Source organism: Mytilus trossulus, unplaced genomic scaffold (genome assembly GCF_036588685.1).
Source record: "Mytilus trossulus isolate FHL-02 unplaced genomic scaffold, PNRI_Mtr1.1.1.hap1 h1tg000210l__unscaffolded, whole genome shotgun sequence".
In the NCBI taxonomy this organism is placed as follows: domain Eukaryota; kingdom Metazoa; phylum Mollusca; class Bivalvia; order Mytilida; family Mytilidae; genus Mytilus; species Mytilus trossulus.
In genome coordinates, this window is record NW_026963310.1 from 1,210,055 (window position 1) to 1,230,837 (window position 20,783).

Consider the following 20,783-nt stretch of genomic DNA (forward strand, 5'->3'; position numbering starts at 1 on the left):
TTCAGAAGATACAAACACAAGTAATCAATGAATATTCCCACAAAATATCATCAAATAATGTAACATATTACTTAAACAAAAACATGAAAAGAAAAATAGCACATACACCAATAATTAAAAAGATGCAAAAACATGTCAACAATGAATATTCCCACACAATATAATCATATAAATGTTATTTGTTATTCAAACAAAAACATAAAAAGTAAAAAGGCACAGAAACCAATGATTTTAAAGATAAAAACAAATGTCAGCAATGAATATTCCCACACAATATAATCATTTAAATGTTATTTGTTACTTAAAAAATAACATGAAAAGAAAAAAAGGCACAGAAACCAATGATTCAAAAGATGAAAACACATGTCACCAATGAATATTCCCACAAAATGTAATCATATAAATATTACATGTTACAAAAGTATATAATAAACTAAACCAGAAAAATTGTAGAACAAAACCATACAGGGTGATGATGAAATTAAAACCAAGTTTGTATTTCCCCTCAGTTTTTTTTAATCAACACTATTTCAATATGTGGTTGATTTCAATTAAACAAATTAATGTTGTTCTTTCTTTTTGGGTTCTTGTCTTTCTTTTTTCGCTGTTTTTTTCCTGGAAGAAAAATAATAATAATTAAATTTTCTGAGAACATAATGATTTATTACATTGTACTCCATATAAAAAATCAATCGTTGTAAAAGTTCATTTGGAAAATGATATCAGAAGTTTAATCTACTAGTATTTACCCATCAATAGTTATCAAAGGTACCAGGATTATAATTTAGTACGCCAGACGCGCGTTTCGTCTACATAAGACTCATCAGTGACGCTCATTAATTGTATATTACTATGCAATCACACTGTTTTGTGTCATATAAAAACGAGACGACAAATACCAGCGGGAACAAACTTATAACGCCATGGCTACAAAAGAATAAGACAAATAGAAAAAACGTATTCAAAACACAACATAAAACACAAAAGATAAACTGTGTTTTAATTACAAGACATTTAGACAAATATTCTAGTCTCCTGTGTAAGATAATCAGGTAGAAATCAATGTTAAGAAATGAGGCTATTAAAGATGTACTTAGGTCAGGTTTTGGTAATTGGTGGCAAATGTTCGGACTCCTTGGTATGTTTCCATCAATACAGGGTAAAATATTGTACCCCATAACACCAATTATTTTTGTATAGAAGACTTCATTAGCTAATAAAAGGCCGTGTTAAAAAATTTAAGCAATTTCCTAATTTTTGTTCTTTCGATTTGAGACTCAAATAATACCAATGCAAATGTAAGGTAAAAGTCCAAGGCTGCCTTTTCACGCTTTTTTTAACTGAAATATTTCGAAAAGGAAGTCCATGACCTATCAATATCTTTAGCTTATTTTGTTTCTTAACAGGTGCTCTTTCAAAATGTAGTATTACTTTTAGTTTCTTGATTTTTAAAATTTCACCTTAGTATTCATCCTTAAGCTTTCCGCTTCACGATATACATGATTGACTATAAGAGGAAGGGTATTTTTGCGAAATATATTATAAAACATCTCAGTTGAATGGCTGAATTCATTTAAAAACTACCCAAAATATTAAATAAGTTACGAGTCGTAAATGAAAATGTTATTTTCCCGACACCATAATTTGCAATTGTTTGCTGTATGTTCAATATATATAAATATAAACATATAAATATCTCAAGATATTCTTAGGGTGATACTGTTTTACAAAGTTTCCCAATATATCAATTTCAATGAAGCATATGCCTTAGTCCGAGAGTATATTATTTAAAGTCATAATAAACGAGTGACCGGTGAAAATTAATGTTATTCCAATTTTTGAACCAATGCGTACAAACATAATAAACTTAGTCTTCTGTGCACGATTTTATAAATTTTTTCGCATAAATTTCGTACAATAGTAAATTTTTTTTTCAATCGGTCAGTGTTGTTGTGAAAATATGGCAGGTAATTAAAGTTCATGTTTTGAAGCCGAAGTTTAACGATTGTCACCTGTTTGTCAACAACAACAAAGAAAGCTTGGATTTTGAGCACGTGTTTAACATGTACAATCAGATAGTTTATTTTAAGTACAGCCATGCGTATTGCGATCAGCGGATTTTTACGAAATGAGTCACAAGGTGACTTTGCATACGGAAAATATGTCGGGGGAATTGCTTCCTGGAAGGAAACAATGAAAATAAAGTAAACTCCTTCTAAATATGAACAAATTTCAGAATTTTCTTCAAATAAAAGTATATGAACAAACGTTTAATAATGAAAATTATCGATTGAGTTATAAAAAAAACACATGCATTTATTTTTTTTTAATTTGAGGTTTCTTATGACTTTAAGTGTGTCTAACAAATAACGGACATCCATAAGTTTTACATGTCCAGGTGTAACAAAGAGTATCGATACATCTCATAAATAAGAATTGGATTCGTCCCTGATCACTTGATAGGTGACTACAGTTGATTAATGAAATAAAACAGAGATTTCCAATCCGTGCTTAGCCCTGTTTCGTCATATATTTAAAATAGGAAAGTATGAGAATAACTGAAACAGTACAACCAAAATTGTGTCGATGTCAACCATAATGTCTGCTCGTCATAACTGATACATAGGTTATTAGGGGAACATTTACCTGCTCTATTGTCCAAATCGTCTTCTGGTTTGTTGTCGGATTCTTTTGTTTGAATGCCTGCATGATTCTGTAAAAAGATACGAACAATTTACTATCTCATCGTCTCAATGTTTTTTTTTAATACAGTGCCATTTTTATGGACCAATCTTGACAACCATAAATTACTTAGTGTCTTTTTTCTGTTAGTTCATGTTTTTTAAATGTTGAATTATCGGAAACTCTAAAAAAAATTAACATGGACAGAGATTGCCTTCACTGTGTTAGGTACAATTTTTCGTAATGTTTAGATTTTCATACTCTTTAACTAACTTTTGCTCCCAAACTAATCTAATTTGAATGCTTATCATGAGTCCCATCTAGACGACACGTGCGTCTGGCGTAATCAATTATCAGCCGTGTGTCTGCGAGGGTTTTCATTATTATGGTTCAAATATTTTTTTAACAGTTTATGATAAAAGATATAAATATGTTTTTATTAATAAGATATTTTAAAAATTGTTCCACTTTGGTTAATAATTAAATTATTAGGTAATATTTGTTTTAATCTGTTGTATTTATAATTAATTTACTTGGACATTTTCCTAAGTTGCAGATTGATTTTTCAGTTTCGGAACCAACACAATGTTGTCCACTTCCAGATGGTGGGGGATTGTCACATGTCCTGTTTCGGATTCTGACGCCCTCTCCACATGACACCGAACAAGACGAGTTGAACCAAGGGCTCCATCCTCCATCAACTATTGCAAAAATAATGAACAGTTATTTATTTTTTAGCAGTCAGTTTGGTTCAATCTACTAAAATAAATCAAGAACTTATCTTTTACTTAAATCTTTTTTCTGTTAGTTCATGTTTTTTAAATGTTGAATTATCAGAAACTCTAAAAAAATTAACTTGGACAGAGATTGCCTTCACTGTGTTAGGTACAATTTTTCGTAATGTTTAGATTTTCATACTCTTTAACTAACTTTTGCTCCCAAACTAATCTAATTTGAATGCTTATCATGAGTCTCATCTAGACGACACGTGCGTCTGGCGTATTCAAATATCAGCCTTGTGTCTGCGAGGGTTTTCATAATTATGGTTCAAATATTTTTTTAACAGTTTATGATAAAAGATATAAATAGGTTTTTATTAATAAGATATTTTAAAAATTGTTCCACTTTGGTTAATAATTAAATTATAAGGTAATATTTGTTTTAATCTGTTGTATTTATAATTAATTTACTTGGACATTTTCCTAAGTTGCAGATTGATTTTTCAGTTTCGGAACCAACACAATGTTGTCCACTTCCAGATGGTGGGGGATTGTCACATGTCCTGTTTCGGATTCTGACGCCCTCTCCACATGACACCGAACAAGACGAGTTGAACCAAGGGCTCCATCCTCCATCAACTATTGCAAAAATAATGAACAGTTATTTATTTTTTAGCAGTCAGTTTGGTTCAATCTACTAAAATAAATCAAGAACTTATCTTTTACTTAAATCTTTTTTCTGTTAGTTCATGTTTTTTAAATGTTGAATTATCAGAAACTCTAAAAAAATTAACTTGGACAGAGATTGCCTTCACTGTGTTAGGTACAATTTTTCGTAATATTTAGATTTTCATACTCTTTAACTAACTTTTGCTCCCAAACTAATCTAATTTGAATGCTTATCATGAGTCTCATCTAGACGACACGTGCGTCTGGCGTATTCAAATATCAGCCTTGTGTCTGCGAGGGTTTTCATAATTATGGTTCAAATATTTTTTTAACAGTTTATGATAAAAGATATAAATAGGTTTTTATTAATAAGATATTTTAAAAATTGTTCCACTTTGGTTAATAATTAAATTATAAGGTTATATTTGTTTTAATCTGTTGTATTTATAATTAATTTACTTGGACATTTTCCTAAGTTGCAGATTGATTTTTCAGTTTCGGAACCAACACAATGTTGTCCACTTCCAGATGGTGGGGGATTGTCACATGTCCTGTTTCGGATTCTGACGCCCTCTCCACATGACACCGAACAAGACGAGTTGAACCAAGGGCTCCATCCTCCATCAACTATTGCAAAAATAATGAACAGTTATTTATTTTTTAGCAGTCAGTTTGGTTCAATCTACTAAAATAAATCAAGAACTTATCTTTTACTTAAATCTTTTTTCTGTTAGTTCATGTTTTTTAAATGTTGAATTATCGGAAACTCTAAAAAAATTAACGTGGACAGAGATTGCCTTCACTGTGTTAGGTACAATTTTTCGTAATGTTTAGATTTTCATACTCTTTAACTAACTTTTGCTCCCAAACTAATCTAATTTGAATGCTTATCATGAGTCTCATCTAGACGACACGTGCGTCTGGCGTATTCAAATATCAGCCTTGTGTCTGCGAGGGTTTTCATTATTATGGTTCAAATATTTTTTAACAGTTTATGATAAAAGATATAAATATGTTTTTATTAATAAGATATTTTAAAAATTGTTCCACTTTGGTTAATAATTAAATTATTAGGTAATATTTGTTTTAATCTGTTGTATTTATAATTAATTTACTTGGACATTTTCCTAAGTTGCAGATTGATTTTTCAGTTTCGGAACCAACACAATGTTGTCCACTTCCAGATGGTGGGGGATTGTCACATGTCCTGTTTCGGATTCTGACGCCCTCTCCACATGACACCGAACAAGACGAGTTGAACCAAGGGCTCCATCCTCCATCAACTATTGCAAAAATAATGAACAGTTATTTTTTTTTAGCAGTCAGTTTGGTTCAATCTACTAAAATAAATCAAGAACTTATCTTTTACATGTTTATTTTAATCTGATAATTTTAATCGATTTACCTGGACATTCTCCTAAGTTATTACTCGATTTATTTCACTTGACTGGGCGGAGTTTAACCGTTTCGCTCATAATAAACCAGTCCATCTATAGATAGGTGTATTAGGATAAACTCATCAATGAAGTGTCCAGTAATTCTTTTGTAAATTCCTTTGATGACACTGATAGGTGATTAGAAATCAGTTATAATTATAACGGCAATCATCCTTATCACACACATCTTCAAATAGACTGTCCTTATGCAAATTAAAACCTAGCTCCGCCCGATCAGTTGAAATAACATTGGTAATACAGACTGATGTTTTATTTTCGGAACCAAAACAAAGCAATCCACCGGCATTTGGTGGAGGATTGTCACATGTCCTGTTTCAGATTCTGATGCCCTCTCCACATGACACAGAACAAGACGAGTTGAACCAAGGGCTCATCCTCCATCAACTATTGCAAAAATAATGAACAATTATTCATCATTACTGCAGCCATTTTGGTTCAATTTTGTCAAAATAATTCACGAACTCCCTTCTACCTTATTTTCTTACAAAACGACAACTCGAATTCATTTAAATCCTATTCTTTGTTTTACCTCAAACATGTTTATGAATTATTTTGTGCGTACCAAATAAGTGAATGAAAATGAAGTTCAAGCTTCTTCTTCCCTAGTATCAGTTTTCGTATCAAGCAAGTCCTACTGCGGTGGCCTCATAGGAATAATTGCAATTTGTATAGATGTTTTTGCACGTTTTTGCACGTTATAAATCAGTTACAATAGTTTGAGCAGCCAATTCTTCTTACTTGAATTTACCGGAACATTTGTTTTTGATTTCGTCATCAATAGTTTTTTTTGTCTTTGTTCACATCTCATCAATCTATTGAGAAGTATCAAATTAAGGTAAACAATAAAATCTTAAGGAACTTTGCACAATTAATCGTCGATAGGGCAAAGGTATAGAAATTAATATTTTTGCACCTGAGTTGCAAATAATTCTCTTAAGAAAAGCGCCTGCTATATACTAAAATCTCGTAAGAGTACTTCTTATGATGATGATAATGATGATGATGATAGTAATAAAAGTGACTACTGTCTGTGAATATGAATATATAACCATACTACTGTCTGTTAACTTTGTTTTATACTGTACAGTACATTTCTACGAAATGTCGTAAGTTATATACACTTACAACAATAACGTTTGATAAATATTAAACATTGTCACAAGTTTTGGCTATTTTAGGCTATATTTGACAAAGAACAACAACTTGTACTCTGGTCACCCCATTGTACAATTAAATCAATGATACCGAATGTTCCCTGGTTATTTCTTGTCAAAATTAAAGAGTGGCAAAAAGACGTTTGAGACCACAATGTATCAATACATTGTATATTATATTCAGTGTTTTCTTTCAATACTTTCACGAAGAAATATTACCAAATCATATCCCCATAAAATTTTTTATCTTTGTATTTTCTCAGTAAATCGAAAGAGAATAAAATTAGAAAGTTATATTTACTTTTAAATAGTTTATTGGATATGTACGTTCAAAATTAGTAAATTATTCTTTCTCCTATGATTTATTTATTTTTTCGAGAATGTTGTGAATCTGAAAATAAACTATTGTAAGGATTAATTTCTAAGATTTTAGTGTGATGCTTGTATTCCATTATTGAATATTTGATATTTGTTTTTAATTTCGCAGCTAGTTATTTCATGATGTCAAAAAAAAGGGGGACGAAAGATACCAAAAGGGACAGTCAAACTCATAAATCTAAAACAAACTGACAACGCCATGGTTAAAAATGAAGAGACAAACAGAAAAACAATAGTACACATGACACAACATAGAAAACTAAAGAATAAACAACACCAAAAACCGGGGGTGATATCAGGTGCTCCGGAAGGGTAAGCAGATCCTGCTCCACACGTGACACCCGTCGTGTTGCTTATGTGATTACAAATCCGGTAAATAGTCTAATTTGGTAGGTCACATTCATGAAAGGGAAGGGGATTGTAGTTACGACGTAAGGAACATAATCACTGGGGTAATACTGTGGTTGTTTTTGAAACTTTATAATACTCAGCATTCAACTAATTGCATTAATATCTGATAATATTTCTTGATTATCCGATATTTTTTTGTGAAACGGTTATTCCATAACGGTTAACCAACTCGTGATGGCGTCCGAAAAATTTACGAAGGGATGATTTCAACTTCACCATTTGTAACTCTTGGTTTAATAGCTTCCTTGTGAGTAGCAACCCTCTATCAAGAAAATCATGATAGGAAATGCAAGCACAGGAATATCGTATCAATTGGGAGATATATACCCCGTATGCAGGTGCTGCTGGAATGTTGCTACTTAGAAATGGAAAGTTCACAATTGGAAAGCTGAAATCATCTTTTTTGTCGTAAAGTTTTGTTTGTCAACTTAAGGTGGTACCCAACACTTGCACTAAAATTAATTTGGCTCGTTTAATTTTCCTTAAATTTTGACAAAGGATTTACTTTTGACCCTTCAACAAAAATATAAAAATTTCACAAATTTTGGACCAACCATTTTATCAGAAAAATTCCACTGGTTATATAGCAGTTTGACAAACACCAATTTTGATCTCCGAGAAGCTTAATATTCCCTTTACAACATTACGTAATTAAAACGTTTAACTGACTTATCTCCCTGTAGTGTCAGGAACAATTTTCTGCCATCCCTATTTTTTACAATTTTCATATTGATATGAATAAGATGAAAATAATATGAAATATCAAAAGAAGATTTTTAAAACGACAGGTATTAATTGTGAATTTTCACTTCACATGTTAAAGAAGTATATTGAAAATGCACCATAAAATACATAAATAAGCCACTTGTATTCTTGGTTGGTTTTACTGCAGTAAGGGTTCAATATTTATTGTTTAAACAGGATTCATCTATTCATATATACCTAAAAACAGTAAAATTTGGATTCTTATGCAATTATTTTGTAACAATCATTTTTATTGGACGTTGACAAATATTTTGAGGTTTTAGATTCCATGTTCTCCCAGTCCATTACTAAGAGCGCCACCATTTTGAATTCCTATTTATGTCGGGGTATGTAATTTCTCAAAAAATTAAACAAGCTAGTCACATTTTGAGTCTCACAATCTTCTTTGTATCTATATTGAAACCATTCTGAAGCGTTCGAAAAGTTAAAAAAACGTTTAGTATTTATGTTTGACATCTATAGTATACATATGACGTCACATTGTTTAGATGCTAAAGACGATGCAACCCTTTCGTGGACTTTTTCATTTATGCTTTTTTTTAAGCCAAAATATTTGTTAAATGACATTTATTTTCATATTTGGCATTAGAATGGAGACAACTGTATTGTATTTAAGCTTTGCATTCGTAAGGACGCCCGCTGAAAGACGCCTCCGGGTGCGGGAATTTCTCGCTGTATTGAAGACAGGAAGGTGATGATCTGTTGTTGTCTGTACTATGGTAGGGTTGTTGTCTCTTGGTTACATTCCCCATTTCCATAATCAATTTTACCTCGTATAACTTGATTTTACTGTAGCAAATATCCGTTTACCTATTTCCGCTCCGCGTCATTAGGTAAACTCAATTTTCGACAGTAAAATCTACGTTTTACGAAGGTCACCCTTAAAATGCGATACAGTTATCTCCTAAATGATTAGTTCTTCAACTTTACTCATGTCAGAAATATTCAACTTTCCTTTTGATTCAAGCAACTAAATAATTATTGTTACTTAAACTATTCTAAGAAATAAAGATAAACTATCATTTTTGTCTGCAAAATTAAATATAGCTCAAAATTAATGTAATTTTACCAATTGGAAATGTTATCAAATAGAAGGATATATAAACTGAAACTTGATCTCAGTTGTAAAGTATCTGAACCTGATAAATTGTACCTGAACCCTTACTAAAAACCCCAAATCAAGTTAGCAAATAACCAAAGCTTAGGTTATTCATACAGAGCATAACCGTGAGAAACAAATATACCTGATAGTTTGTAGTTCATTTGTGCCTATTTACAAAGAGTTCGAAATTATTGGATACTTTGCTACATTCTTGATTCTTTCCTCGCTATCAAACTAAGCTTACCCCAATATTTTTTACGAAATTATTGCTTACCTGAAATAATGCAACTTGCAGTTTCAAAATCTTTGAGTTCACTTGTTGTATTAAAATCAGTACATAATCCGTAATAAAGCAGACCTGGTTCATTTGCAGCCCATTCTAAGAAATCTTTCATGAGGCAGCATTGCAATGGGTTATTGTAAATTTCACTAAAATATCAAATTTGATATCAGGTTAATGCCTATGTCTTGTACCTTTCCTGTCTGTCGTTTTCACGTTATTGAGGGAAAATGTTAAAATGTTGAGAGGAAGAGATATATAAGATACAACAACAATCATAAAAAACAAACATATGTTTTGTCTGAATTTTAGCAAAAAAGAAAGAAAGAAAATCATTAATTCAACTAGAGGCTCTATAGAGCCTGTGTCGCTCACCTTGGTCTATGTGAATATTAAACAAATGACACAGATGGATTTATGACAAAATTGTGTTTTGGTGATGGTAATGTGTTTGTACATCTTACTTTAATGAACATTATTGCTGCTTACAAGTATCTTTATCTATAATGAACTTGGCCCAGTAGTTTCAGTGGAAAATATTAGTTAAAATTTACAAATTTTATGAAAATTGTTAAAAATTTACTATAAAGGACAATAACTCCTTAGGGGGTCAATTGACCATTTCCAAATGTTGACTTATTTGTAAATCTTACTTTGCTGAACATTATTGCTGTTTACAGTTTATCTCTATAATAATATTTCAGATAATAACCAAAAAAAGCAAAATTTCCTTAAAATTACCAATTCAGGGGCAGCAACCCAACAATGGGTTGTCTGATTCATCTGACAATTTCAGGGCAGATAGATCTTGACCTGATAAACAATTTTACTGCTGTAAGATTTGCTCTTAATGCTTTGGTTTTTGAGTTATAAGCCAAAAACTACATTTTACCCCTATGTTCTATTTTTAGCCGTGGCGGCCATCTTGGTTCGATGGCTGGGTCACCGGACACAATTTTTAAAGAAGATTCCCCACAGATGATTGTGGCCAAGTTTAGATTAATTTGGCCCAGTAGTTTCAGAGGAGAAGATTTTTGTAAAAGATAACTAAGATTTACGAAAAATGGTTAAAAATTTAGTATAAGGGCAATAACGCCTAAAAGGGTCAACTGACCATTTCGGTCATGTTGACTTATTTGTAGATCTTACTTTGCTGAACATTATTGCTGTTTACAGTTTATCTCTATCTATAATAATATTCAAGATAACAACCAAAAACAGCAAAATTTCCTTAAAATTACCAATTCAGGGACAGCAACCCATTCTTTTGAAAATTTGCTCTAAATGCTTTGGGTTTGAGTTATAAGCCAAAAACTGCATTTTACCCCTATGTTCTAATTTTAGCCATGGCGGCCATCTTGGTTGGTTGGCCGGGTCACCGGACACATTTTTTTTAACTAGATACCCCAATGATGATTGTGGCCAAGTTTGGTTTAATTTGGCCCAGTAGTTTCAGAGGAGAAGATTTTTGTAAAGGTTAATGACGCAGGACGACGGACGCCGGACGCCAGACACAAAGTAATGGAAAAAGCTTTTAGGCCAGGTGAGCTAAAAAATAAATCATACTTACAACTCGTCAACTTTTGTATTCGCTAACAGACCACCTGGTAAACTTACAATGTTGTTATTTGATAAAGTTCTGGAAGTAAATTAATTATTATGATTATTCAAGAAAAAATTCCGATATTGATACTCATATAATTAATATTTACTGACACTATAGCTTAAAGCGCTGAAAGTTGTGTTAAATGCCAATGATCAATCAATCAATCAATTTTTTTTAGCGATGATAACAGGCCTTTTACAACCCATTAATATGTTACCCTGTAATGTTCTACAAGAATTATCATTAATGATGGCCGTAAAGGAACATTCAAATAAAGCACTGATGCCTGAATAAATAAAAAATTTAAATGTCGATCTCTATGTATTTTTTGTTTTCACTGATAGTGCTTCGAACTGAAACATTTACTTTTCAATGTAAGTTATTAAATATACAATACAAACTATGTCAAGATAAAGTCTTAATCATACTTACAATAACCTCAAGTTGTTGTTTGTCAAAAAAAGATTATTTGGTAAAGTTGTTAAGTTGTTAGATGATAAATCTCTGAAAAGAAAATCAATTATGTGCAAAAATGTAAGAACCTGCTTAATTAAAATACAATTACTTAAACTGTTAAAGAAAAATCATTGTATAAGAGTAACTTGTAACCTGCTCAAACTTAAGTGAACGAACACATTGAGAATTTTACTCGATGTATGCAACAAAATAGAGGCGAGGGATATCAAACGAATATTTGAGCTTATTAGTAAAAAATAAACTGAAGAAGCCATGACTAAAAAGGAAATAGACAAACAAATAAACAGATAAACAACTGTACAGAAAACAACATAGTGTTTCATATTTCTTTTCATTCATATTTTGTACAAAGGCTGCTTGTTTTCTCGATCAAATATTTTATCTATTTCATATCGAGGTCATTTATAGCGGATAATGCGGTATGGGTGTTAATTATTCTTTAAGGCCGTACGGTGATCTATAGTTGTTTATATCCGTGCTCTTTGGTCTCTTTTCCTGAATTGTCTATAAAAGAAAGTAGGGAAGTCTGATGAGTTGATAGTAAGCATGTTAATTTTGAAGAACGTTATTGATTAACTCGCTTATATAATCAATAACAGCTGAAATAAACAATATATACACTTACAAAATTTGAAGTAATGGGTTCAATGAAAATAGTTCATCCGATAAACTTATTAGTCAGTTTTTCTGTAACAATCTGTAAGTAAATCAATAAGGCTAATTATGCACGACAATATTTAAAAAACCACACTGATACTAAAATACAAGAGAAGTGAATAATACTAAAGGAACAGTAAAACTCATAAGTTGAAAATAAACTGTCAACGGCTCATAAAAAATGACAAACACCAACAGACAAACACCAGTACACAAAACTCAATATAGAAAACAAAAGACTGATTAACACGAAACCCACCAAATAAATGTGATTTTATGTCCTCCAGAGTGGTAAGTAGATCCTGCTCCACATTTTGCATCATTTGTAGTACTTTTGTAATTACCAACGCAATGATTAGTCTGATTCGGTAGGGAAAATTCGGGGGAAAATAAGCGGGATTGCAGCTACGACAATTGAAACATATCTGTCGTCAGCCTTCAAAAAGTTAACTATTTTGATCTGAGCGTCACTGATGAGTCTTATGTAGACGATACGCGCGTCTGGCGTATACAATTATAATCCTGGTACTATATTCAGCTTTGAAACCGAAAAAGAGATGATTTTAACTTCACCACTCAGAACTCTTTCTTTGAAGGAAGAAAACTCTATCAAATAAAGTATGATTAGGAAGCTGTATATTTTGTAGTAAAAAGTAAAATCACAAAGATATTGAACCCCGAGGAAAATTCAAAACGGAAAATCCCTCATCAAATGATAAAATCAAATGATAAAACACATCAAACGAATGAACAACTACTGTCATATTACTGACTTGGAACAGGCATTTCAAATATAGAAAATGGTGGATTGATCCTGTTGTTATAGCGCTACACCTCTCACCTATATGACAGTCGCGTCAAATTCCATTATTTCAACAACAATGCCTGAACAAAACAAACATAATCGGTAAAAAAAAGTATCAAAATATAGTTATGTTCTGGACCATACGAGTATTTGGACCATACGTGTATGTTCATGACTATATGGGTAAATACTCATATGGTTCGACCATACGCGTTTGAAATAGTAATGTGGACGTCAATATTTTTGTGACAAATTTTACTATCTTGTTAAGCTCATAATGTTTTATGATCATTTTATGACCAATGTGTATTAGATTTCTTGATAAGATTCACAGAATGAATTCACGTGTAAACGAATGAATTGGAGTCATGTGTGTTGTTTTAATAAGTTACCATGTAGTAGATTAAAAAATATGAGATCTGCAGACGATACTGCTAGAATTCAAATGGAAGCACATTTGAGAAATAAAATAAATTTTATTTTTTGCATTTGTATATTTAAAGAAAGTTTTTAATGAAAACGTAGATATTTTTAATTGATAATATTCAAAAATCAATTTTTATATTTATTTTTATTAATCTAATTAATTATTTTCCCGGGTTTTAATCACGTGGGTTAAGTGAAATTTTAGAGATTTTGGGAACTTTCGGCATACGCACGCTGACTGTTCAGATACCAAGAGGTATATTTTGTCAGTAGGAAAGATTTGCATGTAAAGGTATAGAGAAATATTATTACGTAACAGAAGAAGTTATATTTTGAACCTGGTCAATTGTTGCATACGCTGAGGATATGTTTTGGTTGAAATATAATGATTTGTCTTTTCACTTTATTTCTTTAATGGTATTATTAATTTAAAATAACTGGATGATGGGTTATTATGTCATTTGAAATTAAAACAAACTCTTTGTTTATTTTGTTTTTTTATATATTTTGTGTACTTCTATTAAAGTAAAGTGATAGATTGCACTACACACTTTGTACTTTTAAATATTTTATTTCATAGTTTGTTAATTATTCAACGAGTAAATTTGCAGTTATAAATAAATCAAATTATTTTTATGTTGACTAGGAAACACATTTACTGTTAATCAAATCGATGACAATTTCACGCTAATTGATAGTTGATAAGAAGATGCATACGGTTTGTTGATAATAATTGTTACATGTATTTTGATATTTTCATTTTATGTCAATTTATCTATGTATTTACTATTGTGTCTTTGTAGGACTTTACTTGTTATTACGAATAAAACCATGTCAACGTAAATAGCTTGTTTTTCCTGCAATGAAGGATCTCACTTGCACACGTGTATGGTCCGGTCGTACGCGTATGGTAGTGGTAATTCACAGGTTTACTTCTAGTTGTCACGTCATTAAAAAGACACTACCAAAGGTAATTTTATAATAGATCTATAAAACATTTGATAATAACAAGATTAACAATTTGAAAATGAAATAAGCAGTTTCACAAATCATCACTGGTCAAAACTACAGTAAAAACTTGTTTTTTTTCATTTTCGATGTGTTATTACGATTCAATGGCAAAATGTTGACCTGGGAAGATAACTCCAAAAATATCTGAATGACTGTTACACAAGAAATCAATTGTTTTACTATAAACTGACGTAAAAGTCGACAGGATTTATAAAGAGTCTAATAATTTGCTTACTTTTGAAACCTTATTTAGTTAGCATTTATTTAGCAGTGCAATATTGAGAATTTTTATACTAATTTGTTTAGTGTTTTTGTTGTTAAAAAATGAATGACGTTACCGGTAAGGACCCTAGTTTAATTTTCTAAGTTGTCTGGTGACATGATGCACTTCAGTCTTGTTACGATATTGGAGATCTAGAGCTTTTTAAAAACATTGTAGACACATCAGAATGACCCAGGACCCAAGAAAAGCTATGGTACCGTATGGAAGTACATGTCACCTTATGCATACAAGAAAGAATACCATTAGCGATGAAAAGTAGCTTTGGCATAATTATTTAATGCTATTTGAATTGTAAATAGAAATCATTGTTTTTATAAAGTTTTCTAATGCATATTATTGAAAAACAAATACCTATATGGTCCAAATACTCATATGGTCCGGAACAGTTACAATTATCATCACAGTGTAACATTTTTGTTTCAACCGACCCTTAATTCAATTTCTTGATGTAAAAGAAGATATGAAGTGTTTGACGACATTAACGTCATTAAATTTACAATTGAATTTATAATAAAATCAAACTTAAGATGTACATCAAAAATACTTACAAAGTATCAAGAATGATGACCGACGAAAAAAGATCTCCTGGTAAACTTACTAAGTTGTTTTCTTGTAAATTTCTTGAAGTATAATAAATAATCATGATTAAGTTAAACGTACTGAATTAGAATGCAGATAATGAATTTGTTTTTAAAAGTGAATTATATATTAGTATCTAATCTATTCATATACTTTAGTCTTATTTTCGAGGACATATATTCTTAAACATTATGGCCTAACGTTAATGTTATTATGTCATCTGCAACACATACGGGAGATCGAAAAAAAGCGGCAAAAAATACTAGGGGGATAGTCGAACTTAGGTGCTCCGGAAGGTAAAGCAGATCCTGCTCCACATGTGGCACCCATCGTGTTGCTCATGATGTCACAAAATCCAGAAAATTTTTGAATTCGGTAGGTCATATTCCTAAAAAATGAAGGGGATTGTAGTTACGACATAATGATCATATACAATATCATCTAGGACGAAAGATACCAAAGTGACAGTCAAACTCATAAATCTAAAATAAACTGACAAATTCATGGCTAAAGGTCATCCTACTCATGAAGGCGTTTGTAAAATCTACGAAGGGATGATCTCAATTTCACCATTTGAAACTCTTGGGTTAAGGTGTAATACAACTAAATCATGGTACGCCACATCCGGTTGTATACAAAAGTAGGTAAGAAAAATCCCTTGAATTTGACAGTTGTAGCTATTTAATCCTACACTTTATTGTAGTAAAACACTTCTGTGTCATAAACAAATGCTTTAGGTATTTCAAATCTTGAGGTTACATGGTGACTCATAGTTACCAAAGGTACCATGATTATAATTTAGTACACCAGACGCGCGTTTCGTCTACATTAGACTCATCTGTGACGCTCATACCAACATATTAATAAAGCCAAATAAGTCCAAAGTTGAAGAGCATTGAGGATTAAAAGTTCTAAAAAGTTGTGCCAAATACGGCTTAGGTAATCTATGCCTGGGATAAGAAAGTCCTTATTTTTTCGAAAAATTAATAGTTATGTAAACAGGAAAGGAGTAGGTCCGGTAAGTACCGATTTTAGCCTCAAATTTCAGGTTCATCTGACGAAAGTTGTTGACCACTTTTTAAACACTTAAGTGTCTATTTTATTTGATTCAATTAATTTATGTGAAAGATTTTAACTAATTTAGTCATTAAAAAACCTCCGATTCAAGCTGAAATATGAAAAATCTATCAAATATGCTGAAAAATTTCACTTTTATGATGGTTTTTGTCAAAAATGAAAGTGGCCGCATCCGTGTTCATCCTCAACCTTTATATATGTTATGTTTTATCATCAAATACAACTTGCATTTAAATATTTTGGATGAACACGAATGCGGCCACTTTCGTTTTACACGGAAACCGTCTAAAATTTAACCAAAATTCTAGAATTGTGAAGTTTCAGTAATTTAGCATGACTTAATGGTGCTAGTATTCGATATATGTACATCGTATTGTCAAAAACAGCCCATATTTATGTAGCAGAAGCATTCTACTGTCCAATAAATAACTAAACGTATACATCTAAAGAATTTTGTAAAACTGCTATATTTTTGGGTCAAACAGGGGTCTTACTGGTCCTACTCCTCTATAGATATGACCACATTATTGACATTCATGTCAACACCGAAATGTCCACCAGCAGTTGCATCGACACATTGGTGTAAATAGTTATCGAAGGTACCAGGTGACTAAACCTTGTACACAGATTAAAAAAGGGGAGAAATTTGATTGGTTAACTTCGAATGATGGTTATTTTCTTATATGCAATGAAATATGATGTGAAATTTCTAGATGTAAGTCATGATATGAGGCAAATTAAACTGTATCTGTTATAATTTTTATCTCTAGTTCAATGGGATAGATGCGTACAACATAGTCACCAATTGTTGTGTTCTTAAAAGACAGAACATCGTATTTATAGCGGAAAATAAAATTTAAGAATATTGCTATCTTTCTTCCTAAGAAGTTCCTGTATGAATGGTTATCAATAGTAGCATGATTATAAGTCAGCCTTACGATAACAAAAGAACACGTCAGCAAAAGGAGGGGTGCAGTTAGTTCTCATTGAAATGCCGACACTGAAATACACGTAATGTAAACGTTTCAAATATTTTGTCAATCAAGATATCAAGCATCTGTATAACGTTATTTGGAGAGAATGTTTTGTTTGAATCAGATTGATGCTTTATAGAATAGGATTTATCCCTCCATAAGGCAAGATACTATTGCAATTTGTATCAACTAATAGTGTATATGATTTCATAGAAGATGATTTGAATATTTTTTCTTGTATAAAGCTAAGTATCTATAATTGATGTTTTATATACAACAGGCGGACACAATCTGTTAGTATCATACTGATGAAAGTATATGTTATCCAAAATATCTATAGATACTTTTATTCATTCCTTTTCTTTAGCATTGGTTTTGTTTAGCAAAATTTTCAGGAGTATATATTATATGCAAATCAATTTATTGAATCAAAACTGATGTTTGGTGACTGCATCTTGTCTGTATATAGTGCATGAATTGTTGGTAGTGATTGTTAACAGCGGTATGCCCTTTACACTAAAAATTAGTCAACATGGTACTTCATACGTTGTACGATCACTATCACAAATTGGTGACATAATATTTTTTCGTATGATCAAATTAACACTTTATTATCTTCTCCAATGATATACTTATGATCTAACAATTTCACTTAAAGCTTTGGTTGATATTCTTGATACACCGTAGGGCATGGAAAAGGGTAAATCCTAATCTAAAAATTTCACTTATAGCTTTGGTTGATATTCTTGATACACCGTAGGGCATGGAAAAGGGTAAATCCTAATCTAACAATTTCACTTAAAGCTTTGGTTGATATTCTTGATACACCGTAGGGCATGGAAAAGGGTAAATCCTAATCTAACAATTTCACTTATAGCTTTGGTTGATATTCTTGATACACCGTAGGGCATGGAAAAGGGTAAATCCTAATAAGAAAAATACCTACATAGATACACAGTCCGTAAGGTCAGCAAATGCGTCTGCATCTATACTGAAGATTTCATTGAAACTTAAGTCTCTTAAATAAAAATATTGTAAATCATTAACGAAGCATGAGTATTTTTATTCATATTATGTAAATTAGTACATTAAAATCATATTATGATACGTTGATCATTGTAAATATCAAAGCCACGTACAAAAGAAAACAAAACCTTATAGATTTCATGAGTCCGAAACGCGTTTCGGTAATAAGCTTCATGAAAGTTAACCCGAATATTTGAAAGCTAAAAGTATATAATTACGTAAACAGTTGAAGAGCTGTGTGTCGTCAGTTTTTATAATTAGTTCTTTAAACGTTTCAAACTAATTGCACTGTTGTTATATTTAAAAATCTACTGCAGTACTTACATATATCCAATGAGTGTTAAACCTGATAAGTCATTTGGTCCAATTAAGGTAATTCTATTATTTTTTAATGTCCTGAAAGTATTAAAAACTCATTTTTCAATAATTAAGTACAAGAATAAGCAAACAATTGCACGGATATCATTTGAATGTATATAATGAAAAAATAAGTTTCTTGTGCCAAAGGTCATACAGTATAATAAGTGAAGAAAAAAGAAAGATACCACAGGGACATTCAAACTCATCAGTCGAAAATAATTGGCAAGGTCATGTCTAAAGGCCAAACAACAGCACATAAAACAAAACACATAAAACTAAATACTGAGCAACATGAGCCCCACCAAACTCAGTCGTGTTGCTCATGTAAGTACAACCTCGGTGATAGACTATGATTAAATCGTTAAGCCAAGAACGTTTGTCGATATATTACAAAAAGCAAAACACGGACCACATTTGAAAGGGAAAGATAACACGTGATTTATTGTCAGCAACTGGTATTTAGATGAATAGTAATGTGTCGAGAATAAAATTTGACATATTTGAGTCATTCGTGACTTTCATAGATAATCTAGTAGTATGGTTATTGTAGTAAGTGTCCGTAGAATATTTTAAAAAATATTGATAATTGATTTATGATATTTCAGCTGCGATAAATGATGTTTAGTGTTTCTGTTGTTTCTTTGTTTTCCTCTTATAGTTCATGTGTTTCCCTCGGTTTTAGTTTGTAGCCCGGATTTGTTTTCTCTCAATCGATTTATATCTTTCGAACAGCGGTATACTACTGTTGCCTTTATTTAATAGTTTACAGATAAAGCATTTGAATTTCAGTACTAGTATATGACATTTGATTTGTATATTTGTACCGGATTTGTACCGGATTTGTACCGGATTTGTATTCACATAAGCAACACGACGGGTGCCGCATGTGGAGCAGGATCTGCTTACCCTTCCGGAGCACCTGAGATCACCCCTAGTTTTTGGTGGGGTTCGTGTTGTTTATTCTTTAGTTTTCTATGTTGTGTCATGTGTACTATTGTTTTTCTGTTTGTCTTTTTCATTTTTAGCCATGACGTTGTCAGTTTGTTTTAGATTTACGAGTTTGACTGTCCCTTTGGTGTCTTTCGTCCCTCTTTGAGCAGCGATAAATAATGTTAATAGTTTGTATATATATATAGAATCCGATCTATCTTGGATTACAGTATATGTAATATACAGTACTTACAGATCTGTTGAATTTGAACTAATATTTCGAGGTATTTCCGTCAAATTCTTAGATTCGCATCTTATAACTCCGTCTGTACGACATGAACAAGGTGGAGGACACCCATTGACTAAATCTCTTTGTAATAAGCATATGAACAATATAACTTTTACTGAGATCAACATTTTATAAGATGTTTTGCAACTGTGTTCCTCGCTTGCCTTGGTGTATCTGTAATATACAAACCAACAATGTCTGATAATATTTTTTTTGTTAGACCGTGATTTATTATTTTCAATCATGCATTTTCAAGAATATAAAACAGAAAGAGGGAGAAATAACCATTTCAATGCTTTTTCTTTTCTTAAAGGGAAAGTCCGCGATTTTTTCTCTTTAACAAAAAAAAACACGTTAACAATGTTTAAAATGTGTATTCCTTCTAAAAAAAATCAAATATTTGTTACTTTATAGAACCATTAGAAAGCTGGAATGCGATTGGCAAATATTGGCTTCGACAATTTGACAACAAGTATAATGAACAGTATTTTTTATGTAAATGTTCAAATATTAAAGGACTAAATCTTAAATATATTACTTTATTTTATTAGAAATTATTTTTACATGGTCTAATTTTCTAAAAAATGGAGATAATCCCATGAGACTATTTGGTATTTCATTTCAAAATAAACCATTGTTTTTTTTCTTCCTTTCTATTAAAATAGT

General features: G+C 31.4%; 1 protein-coding gene across 1 annotated transcript; it reads right to left on the reverse strand.

The window, feature by feature from the left end:
* Positions 1–221: 221 nt before the first annotated feature.
* Positions 222–20,287, reverse strand: LOC134700999 (coadhesin-like). The gene is made up of 14 exons (XM_063562148.1): positions 20,082–20,287; positions 18,863–18,934; positions 18,459–18,530; positions 15,431–15,502; positions 12,326–12,397; positions 11,656–11,727; positions 11,188–11,256; positions 9,612–9,766; positions 5,186–5,353; positions 4,530–4,697; positions 3,873–4,040; positions 3,216–3,383; positions 2,647–2,713; positions 222–615 (listed from the first exon to the last, which is right to left on the reverse strand). The coding sequence occupies exons 8-13, from the start codon at positions 9,730–9,732 to the stop codon at positions 2,652–2,654; spliced, it is 855 nt and encodes a 284-aa protein (XP_063418218.1). The 5' UTR covers positions 9,733–9,766; positions 11,188–11,256; positions 11,656–11,727; positions 12,326–12,397; positions 15,431–15,502; positions 18,459–18,530; positions 18,863–18,934; positions 20,082–20,287; the 3' UTR covers positions 222–615; positions 2,647–2,651.
* Between the last annotated feature and the right edge of the window lie 496 nt (positions 20,288–20,783).

Excerpts from the sequence above, each read along its gene's own strand:
- LOC134700999 (XM_063562148.1), bottom strand. The coding sequence starts at position 9,732 with ATGAAAGATTTCTTAGAATGGGCTGCAAATGAACCAGGTCTGCTTTAT. Across the intron at positions 4,698-5,185 it reads CAACTTAGGAAAATGTCCAA|TTGATGGAGGATGGAGCCCT; the intron begins GTAAATTAATTA and ends TTTTTGCAATAG. Across the intron at positions 2,714-3,215 it reads CAACTTAGGAAAATGTCCAA|AATCATGCAGGCATTCAAAC; the intron begins GTAAATTAATTA and ends ATCTTTTTACAG.